Source organism: Vespula pensylvanica, chromosome 5, assembly GCF_014466175.1.
Source record: "Vespula pensylvanica isolate Volc-1 chromosome 5, ASM1446617v1, whole genome shotgun sequence".
In the NCBI taxonomy this organism is placed as follows: Eukaryota; Metazoa; Arthropoda; class Insecta; order Hymenoptera; family Vespidae; genus Vespula; species Vespula pensylvanica.
In genome coordinates this window covers 2,844,059-2,854,058 of record NC_057689.1, presented here as the reverse complement: position 1 = coordinate 2,854,058, position 10,000 = coordinate 2,844,059, and the positions used below count along the sequence as shown (strand labels likewise).

At 43.0% G+C, this 10,000-nt stretch overlaps 1 protein-coding gene across 4 annotated transcripts in view; it reads left to right on the top strand.

The window, feature by feature from the left end:
- The window catches only part of LOC122629342 (serine-rich adhesin for platelets-like), a 30,563-nt gene that overhangs the window by 8,538 nt on the left and 12,025 nt on the right, over positions 1 to 10,000 (top strand). For 2 of the 4 annotated variants that reach the window (XM_043812700.1, XM_043812701.1), the window contains exons 5-7: positions 1,808 to 2,322; positions 2,786 to 8,723; positions 8,914 to 9,330. In XM_043812700.1, coding sequence (XP_043668635.1) covers positions 1,808 to 2,322; positions 2,786 to 8,723; positions 8,914 to 9,330 — 6,870 coding nt within the window. The remainder of the gene's footprint in view (positions 1 to 1,807; positions 2,323 to 2,785; positions 8,724 to 8,913; positions 9,331 to 10,000) is intronic. The other 2 variants (XM_043812699.1, XM_043812698.1) reach the window with 2 other exon arrangements.

Genomic DNA, 10,000 nt, shown 5'->3' with positions numbered 1-10,000 from the left:
ATGAAAGTTAGGGTATTCGCGATATATTTCTTTTTCTTTTATATTTTTGGTTTGTTTTTATACCGTTGGACGTTTTACTAACGTGCATTGAAATTTTTCTCGATGACAATTCGAAGTAATCAAATTAATCTTTAAATAAAGAAGTACGAAATAGAAAAGAAAAGAAAAAATAAACATCAAAGTAACAATATAACTATAACATACACATGTATTATTTAATACTTATATACAAAATTATTACTAGTCATAAAAATAGCTTCTATTTGTTCCCTCAATAATTTTATTATTTAACAATAAACATATAAAACATACTATGATATCCAATGAAAAACGTATGTACGAATATTTCGATAGGTATATATAAATCAATATGAATAATAAATCGAGATTGCATCGGGATTAAATCGCTTGTATTTTGTTATAAATATTGATCAAATATTTGATACTATCGATAATATCGAATTATATAAAAAAAAAAAAAAAAAAATGGAAGAATGAGAAGTCACTTTGTCAAAAAAAAAAAAAAAAAGGAAAAAAAAAAGGAAAAAACTCGATTCGTTTTTTTTTGCTATTTTCTTTTTCTTCTTCTTTTTTCTCGAAAAATATTTTTTTCCCTTCGAAGTCTCTCTTTCATCCGGTCCGCCCATTACCTCCTGCTCCTCTCTCTTTCTGTCCGAGCAGAGCCAAACTGGAATTTGTTCCATTCATGGAACGTCGCGCAAAACGGCGTTTTCAGAATGGCGGAGGATCGGTACGCGTGGACATATATACATAAATACATACATACATATATACATACATACATGTATATATATGTACGTACATACGTACATACTTACACACGTACGATGGCCCGTGCCATTGACCAGCTAATTCAACAGCGCGTAAAATGCGAGCACACAAAACGGTTTGTTAATAGTTCGACCGGTTGGACTCTTTTCTTTTTCATATTTTCAAAATCGGTCCTAATTTTTATTTCCACGTAACTCGTTATTTCAATCGAGTACAACGAATAAAAATATATATTCTATATTCCAGCTTCCATTATTCCATTTTTTATTTGTTCCTTTATCATTTTTTCAAACGATTGGAATGTTAATTGATCTTTATGTATTTATCTGTGAAGTAGCAAAAAAAAAAAAAAAAAAGAAAAGAAAGAAAAAAGAAAGAAAAAAGAAAAAAGAGATAAAGTTTTCGTCGTAATCGTAAAAGATCCATGAACTTGGAATAATAAAGAAGTTGTTGAAGTTGTATCGTTATGCTCGACTAGTGATCGTGAGTGAAATTTTCGTATCGTGCTGAAAGAGAGGAAGAAAGAGAGAGAGAGAGAGAGAGAGAGAGAGAGAGAGAAAACAAAGAGATAGAACTTTTATCTTGAGTGAAAGCATCTTCGAATAAATATGATACCTACGATAATATATAAAACATAGTTAGGTATTAGAACGATAGATGTGTCATTAACGATTAAGCATACGTTATGCGAATCATCTCGACGTTGTAATAACGTAACGATCGCATAAAAACATTGAAGAGGGAAAAAAAGAGAGAGTGAGAGAGAAAGAGAGAGAGAGAGAGAGAGAGAAGGGAAGCGATAAAGTATAATTAAACAGATAGCGAAGATAGGCGTGCTTATCGCAAGTCAGCTTTATAGCGATAAAGATCGCGAACGACGTGTGTCGTTTATTCGTAAGGTTTCTTTCTAACGGCCGTTCTAACTCTTTTCTTTGCTCTCTCTTTCTCTCTCCTTTTCTTTTTCCTTTTCTCTTTTATCTTCTTTATTTTCATCGTCGATTTATTTTCTGAAAAGGTTCGAGAAGAAGGGGCCGATCGCACGCTAGAACTTGCTGCGGAGAGGATCTTCAGAGTCTTCAGACACTTCACGTGATTGGACGTGCCGAAAGACAAGAAAGTCCAACTGGTAGCAACGCCAACACCACCAACAATAACAACAATAACAACAATAATAACAACAACAACAACAACAACAATAATAATAATAACAACAATAACAACAACGGACAGGATAGTCAACCGATAGTCGATTACAGAAGATTAGTCTTTATAAGTTCGGATTCTTCGTCTGGTCGTGAAGAGGACGACGCTGACAGCAGTTGTTCCAGTTCCTCTTACTTGAACGGTTTACCACGCGGTGGTAGTCACGCTCAGTCCCTCGAGGATTGCGATTGGGATTATTTCGAGAGCGGTACATTACCACTTCCTCACGGTATACCAGTCGCCATTGGTAATAGCAACGTTACCACGGATCCTAATATCTCCCAGGATTGGAGTTGTTGTCCTGGACGTGGTTCCTCGGCTTGTCAGGTAAGTGAATATCGGATAGAAGAAATAAATATTCGACAAGATACAACATACCGGATCGACTTAATTCGATCAAAAGCAATTTATATTATCCCTTTATAATTTTGTACAAGTCGAAGAGCAAAGTATCGATTGGGTTACGCGTAGGTAAATAAACGTTAAAAAAGATTTCAAATAAATTTTATTAAAGGATAATATTTCTATCGAAGGAAGTAAGGAATTCGTGACGAATGAGAAACGCAACATTTCGTTCGTTTCGATATTTCATTTGATAGAGGGAGAAGAAATGAAATGAGAATTAAGGCGCCTAAAGATTTTCTCGTTAATTGATGTTACGTTACGTTACGTTATTATTATCGATCGGGCAATCGACGACAAGTGATAGAGATAACGATGATCGATAAAAGAAACGAGGCATCAACCAATGCGGTCACGCATCCAATCCATTATTTATTCTTGCATTTAGGCTTGCGGGGGTTCTGGAAGCGCAAACGTACTTCCGGTACCCGTCCCTATACCAGTCCCAGTACCATATCCGGTGCCAGTTCCGGCAGCTCTCTGGACCGGTGATTTCGCAGCGGCAGCGTCCTCGATGATAAGTCGTGCCGGAGATTCGGAGCCTGGAACGTTGAGGTTGAGAGGAGAGCCAGGAGCACCTTGGTTCGCTTGGCACCCAAGATTTAATCAGCCATTGCATCGCGGTAGACTCGATCCAAGACTTACCGGTATATTCGATCCAACCAATTGTAGCTTTAGACCCGAACAAGTGATAGGACCACGTCTTTACGAGTCAACCAACGAAACGACGATTTCGTCCGGCAACGAATCTCATCGTAATCATTTAAACGAAAGTACAGCTGAGACGGTACAAGACAATCGTGAAAATAAACTAGGCAAAACAAATACAAACGCGGAGGACAATTTAATGAGCGAGACTTTGATGAAAAAAGAATTGTCAGTCGAGTCCGCGGAAAAGGTGCTTGAAAAAAAGGATGATTCCATGGACGTCAGCAAAGCGGAGAAACACGTACAGATCGAAAATAGAATGGAAAAGAACGAAGAGGTAGAAGAAGAGGAGGAAGAGGAAGAAGAAGAAGAAGCCGTTTGCGAGGACTCCTTATCTTCGTCGTTCGAGAGCAGAGCTCAAATGATCTATCAAAGATCTCACGAGGATTCTGGTAGTTCCTCTGGACGTTCCTCGGCCGATAGCAGTGATCTAGAGGAAGATTCCACGTCTCACAGATTCTCCAGAGTTTTCGTCGTCAACGACGATTCTTTCACCAGCGACAACGACATCGAGGACAACGGCGAAGAGGACGATTCTGATTCGGCTAACGAACAAGGCGGTGTAACCTTGAAACGTGTTACCGCGTTGCCAGAAGAGGAATCTGTTATTTTGCAACACGTACGTTTGTTAAACGAGGATGGCGATTTTGAGGATATCAATGGAAATCAAACTGACAGAAACAGAATCGACGAGGTTGAAACCGAACAAAGGAGGGTTATTAATCCAAACGATAATTCTAATTCGGAGAGAATTAAGACCCATCGTGATGGACGTCAACGTGTAGATGTCGATAATGACGATAGAATACCATTGTTGCTCGATCATCGATTTATACCAGAAGAAATTTATCTAGCCGACGAGAGCGAATCGTTAGGTAACAAAATAGAATTGAGATCGGTTAGAATACTTGATCCTGATAGCATCGATGCAACGTCGAACCTTCCTCCGATCGAGGGAACTCGATGTACGAATGAAACTCACTCGTCCGATTCAGAAACGACTTTTGATGTGAATCCTATTAGGAAGAGCCATAGATCGATCGAGGTCGATCGTTTGTCGAAAATGCTTAATCCGAATGATAATGACAAAAACTACGCGGAATTTGATTTGTCTAATTCGAGCGAAAATTGGGATTCCACGATAATACCGGACTCGTTGGAAATATCTAGAGAAGTTACACAGACGGATAATAACACCTTCTTAGAAATTTCAAATGATTTGAAAAAATTTCATTCGAATGAAGACCACAACGACGACGAAGAAGAGTATGATGTCGTACGTAGAAACTCGTCGTACGATAACAACGATTGTGAAAGACCAACGGATAAGCTTAAAGTTTTATCGGAGCTATTGAACGACAGTACCTCAGATCGTAAGAAAGATAACAACGAATCGGTTCGTAACGTTATCGGCAATTCGTTTTTCTCTTCGATGGAAAGTTCGACGGGTAACGAAACAACAACGACAGGAAGCGAGGAGGTGAGCAGCGACGAGCTTCACGAGTACGAGGTCACGCCGTTCTGCGATGTTAACGCGACTGCAACAACGATTTCCGCTGTTAACGAGGAATTGTTGTTGTTGAACCGTGTAAAAGTTGAAAACACATTAGAAAGTATAAATGATGATGATGATGACGACGACAACGACGACGACGACGACGACGACGAGAACGAGAACGACCATGAGAACGTCGAGGAGGACAACGAGGATGAGAACGAAGAGGTTAACAGCGAGAGCAAAGAAGAATCGATCGACGATAAGTCTTTACGTAACGCCAGTACGGAGAGTCTTGTTGCATGGAACAATTACTTGGAAAAAGGTCTTGCGGTATCGGATAAGAACGAGGAAGAGTTGAGTAAGGTGTTGGAGGTTAGTAAAAAGTTAACGGAGAAGGAATTAAACGGTGAAAAGGACGTAGCAAGGAAATGGGCAGGTCGAGATGTAGGAGACGTTATATCAAGCAAAATTCAAGAGATCTTCATGAGCGCTGAACGTGCCGAACGTGGAACGGAGACTGCGCACGAGCATGGCTCGTATACGGTGAGAGGCGATAGTCCTGTTTCGAGCGAGGTAGTAGGAAGCAACGTCGGAGGTGGTAGCTGCGCCGGTGGTGGTAACGGTGGTGACGTTGACGGTGAGGACGACGACGGCGGTAGTGGTGCCGAGGAAGGTGGTAGTGGTAAATGCGATGATAGTGATGGTGACTCGACGGAGGGGGTATCGACACGGTTTCGCTCAGTCGAGCGACGCCCGTCCACTCGAAAGGAGAATGGATTCCCTCCTGCCGCGTCGACTAAGGATTCCACAAGAGACGCAGCTCGCTACTTTCCCTTCTCGACGATATCTTCGAACAATACCGGTCTCAACGACAACAGCAATAGCAACGGTAACAGCAACAACAGTAGCAGCAACAACGGTAACAACAACAACGCTAAATATAGGAGCCTCGTGATGATTACCCAAGAAGCTTCGTATCAACCGGTGAGCGTGATCACGTCGGACACTACGACCTTGTTGCAGCCGGATGAAGTCCACACGGCTGGTCAGGGTCTAGCTGGGTATTTCCAGCTGGCGCTCGAAGCCGTGGCCGAACAACCTCATCGTAAGACGGGCCAACCTCCTCGAAGACCTCTCATGGTTAAAAGATTGCCGACCAATGTGACGAATCATTCGGAAACGGAGGTAGACAGTGGCTTGAGCGTAGGTAGTGCCAGCGAGAGCGATGACGTATCGGTTAAGAACGCTAATAAAATAAATAATCGTTTGGAAGGTAGTAACGAGGAATCCCAGACGAAGGATCGACAGAATAACGATCATAAAGAAGGGTTACGAGCACGTGCGTCTTCGCAATCGAGCGAGGATAACTCGGCAACCGGTGGGGTCGTTATACTCGAAGAAGGATTAGCCGATGATGACTCCTGGGTCGAGGAAGTCTCCCACGACGAGGATGAACCTGGTGCTACGACAGCGACCGAGGAGAGTTCCGAGGACGAAGCTAATAATCTTGGCGATCGAGAGGAAGAATTACGAGGATATCACAGGCAAGCTATCGACTTTACCCTTCATACCATCGTCGAGGAATCCTGCGAGGAGAGCGAAGCCGAACCCAGTCTGGCTGCGGGTAGCCCATCGAAAAAACAGCGACCACCGTCTGCCTCGGAATTAGAAAAATATTTTTTCTTTGGACTTGGCGGCGATGGAAATAATTCGAGCATGGGATCACGCGAGGTCGACAGTCTGTCCGAAACATCGTCAATTTATTCGGAAGGTCTGGAGTCTCTTGGACAAGACGAACCTACCAGCACTACATCGAACACCAGTACCACCACCGGTTGTCAAAGTCAAGAAAGATTGAATTCTAGCGATGGATTTCTCAATTCTTCGAGATTAGAAAAGTACTTTCTATCGGAGTTTCTTGGATTCGATCAAGATAGACGTGACTCTGACGGATCGGTTGGTAGCGATTCCGAAGGTAGACCAAGTCCAGAGGCTCAACGAAGGAAACGTCTCGTTCGTGCTAGAGGTACAGGTCGTTCGCATAGTTCTTCTCTCGATAATCTCTTGGCCTTGACCCAAAGCTCGCAAAATTTGAGCTCTCAAAATTCTCTGCAAGACCTTAGTCTCAATCAGGATCTGCAAGAAACTCAATCGGAAGGATCCTCGACCGAAACTGACGGGGCGGAGGACGGACAAACCGCGGCTTTTGGTACGGATGGACAATTCGATACGGTCAAAAGGAAAAAGAAAAAGCCTAGAAATTTGGGCACGCAAAGTCCTCGTGTACCAGACGACAGAAACAAAACTCCAGAGCCTAACAGAGAAATGGTATTGGTGGGAGAAGTGGTAGTGGAGGACGATACGGAGGCCGCGAATTCTGAAGATTCCGAGAGAGCAAAAACACCTCAGCCTGAATGTGCATTGTCTTCATCGTCGTCGCCGTCCATAGTCGCAAACGCGTCTACTACCTCCTCGCCGCAAGTCGTCGATTCGTCGAGGAACCTTCTTTCAGCTTCCGCCGATTCTATCGCTTATAATCAAAGATCGAAACAACAATCGAGAGATTCCGGCTTCGTAGGTAGCTGCGACGATCTTTTGCAACATCAAAAGATACCGGACGACGTTCAGGTTAATTCCGAAGTTAATCAAGAAACGGGAAAGGATCGTGCGAGAAAGGAAAGCAACGTTGGCGTACGTGCGACGGACGAAACTATTTCGAACGAAACCGTTGTCGACAACGAAAAGAACAATTCGATAAAGATAGATCATCCTATAAATCACGCTAGCATGCCGCACTTGCCAAATGCGTCTCTGTCGCGCAAGGATAGCTTTAACAATTGGTCCAGCGACGAAGAAACGAATCTGATGATGTCGAAGATGCGACAATTTTTCAAGACCATGGTCGCGAACTCTAACGGTCAAGGACAAAACGTTGGAAACGCAAACTCTAGCGGTGCCTCGCCGGCGCCGAGTCCACGATTGCCCGGTTATACATCGAAGTCAAGAATTTGTCCGCAGAATCGTACCAAACCGCCGCAATTGGTGTACTTCGAGAACGAGTTGACCAGATTAATGAAAACAGTACCCGGTATACGAGACGAACAGGTTCGAGAGATAGTCGAGTATCTCAGTTCGGAGGATACTTGGTCCGATTCTTACGACAGTTCGGATTATACAAGTTCTGATTTAGAAGGGGCTGCTGGTGGTCGCCGTTCGGCATTGCAAGAACAAATATCACAGAGTTGTCAACAGATCATAAGCAAGTTCGATACAACGTCCGGTGAAAATCTTTTGAACGAGAAAGATAATAAAGAGGATAAGGGTGGTACTGGCAACCTTCAAGCACCTTGCCTTGGTAGAGACACCGCATTCGTTTATCAAAAACTAGTCCAGAGTTTCACGAAAATGGCAGGTGACGGTGTCAGTTCCGATACAAATTCGACGCCGCACAGTAGTCCTCCTTTGATCGCAAAAGTAATGCATCACATAGGAAGCCGATTGGTAGCACTTATGCACGAGGTATCCGAAGGTGGTCCAGCGGTTCAACACCATTCGACTACTACATGGAGAAGATACTCGCAGCACCATCGAACACCTTCGTCCGCCTCAACGACGGAAGACGATGACTCCACTTCGGACTCGACTAATCCAACGTCCTCGACTCATCTCCAATTACCCAGATCAAAGTCTCACGATCCTTTGTTACTGATTAATAATCATCCTAATACGTCGACCGGTCAGGAGGGAGAGGAAAGGGAAGCTAGCGATTACGAGAGATTCTCATGGCGGGGTAGTTTCGAGTCGGCATTAATGGCCGCTGATTCGAGGACAAAACTGAGCTTATTGGCTTGTAGCGGGGACGTTAGTGGAGTTGGAGCTAGTGCTAGTGCTAGTGCTTTGGCAATGGCAGCTAAACGACGCAGTGCCGGTGATTTGTTGTTCAATCCTAGAAGCTTGTCGAGAGAGCAATTGGATAGAGTTAGGAGTTGCGGTTCTATTGGTGGTGGTAGCGGTGGTGGAGGTATAGGAGGTGGAGGATGTGGAGGATCTATCGAGGAAAGGATTTGGAGTAATAGGAGAAGATCTTCCGTTCCGGACGCTAACACTAGAGGAGAGTCTGGTGAGGCTGTTAATTTTTTTTCTTCTTTCCTTTCTTTACTTTCTTTTTTCTTTCCATAAACTCTCTTCCATAAGGATTTCCAAGATTATCTACCAAACGAATAGTTCGTTTAGTAGATATTTTACATAACTATTGTTCGTCTTATTTCTTCTATATTCTTTCGACGACGACATGTTCTTATATATGATAGGTGCGTCAGCAGGTGACGAGGACACAGAGGATGAACTGGAATATGCTGCCGGTGAATCCTCGCGTGCTACGACACTTCCTCGTGGTATTCAATCGGCATTAAGCGCAGCTACCAATTCTCTTCCACGTTTGCCGGCTTCGACAACAACGACTGGCCTTACGACTACGTCAACGACCTCCTCGCAAATGCACAAAGCTCATAGCGTTTATCATTTTCTACCGCAACATAGCGGCGTCAAATCGGCCAGATATCGACCGCCCGGTTTTGCCAGGAACAGCAACGTAACAGCGGGAACAATTGGTGGCCCGAAACGTGCGGTCAGTGCACCGGGTTTACAAGTTTCGGGCTCGCAAAGTTCTGCGGCTAAACGTGACAATTCTAGAACTAGAAGGCAACAGGCTATCTCTCTGACACCGGGTAAGTCATTGGAAAACTTTTTATTATCATCATCATTGTTATTATTTTTTTTTTTTTTATTTGTCTTACACGAACATCATGGACGTTTATCTCGTTTTGGTACAAACAAAATTTCCTTTTGAGAATGCACAGCACACTTTTCTCTTTTTTCTTCGAAAGTTCGAAATTGTTTTAGACGTAGATACAAAAAAAAAATAAAGAGAGAAAGAGGGAAAGAAAATGGAGGTATATATGCATATTAAGTTCTAAAAGTGTCAGTCGTTTGAAAACGTAACAGGTGTAGCACACGTTGCATCCGTATCAACTTTCTCTCTCTCTCTCTCTCTCTCTCTCTCTCTCTCGCACATACTCTTCTATCTTTGTCTTTACCCTCTCCCGTCCAACGACCTAACGACAATCGATAATCCAACGTGAGGTCGTGCCCCGCGTATGCGTACTGTTCGACTTTTCTGAACGCTCCTCGTTCACGTTTCGCCATATAAGATGCAACCATCGAATACATCTTTGTTACGATCGAATGCATTTACATTTTTATTGCGACATCAGTAATTTATTGCGATTTCAGATTGAAAAAAAAAAGATCATAAAAAAAAAAGTTACGATAAAAAATTATTACGAACCTAGAAACGAGGGTGCAGTTTTATCGGGGAGAAGAAAAAAAAATAAAAAA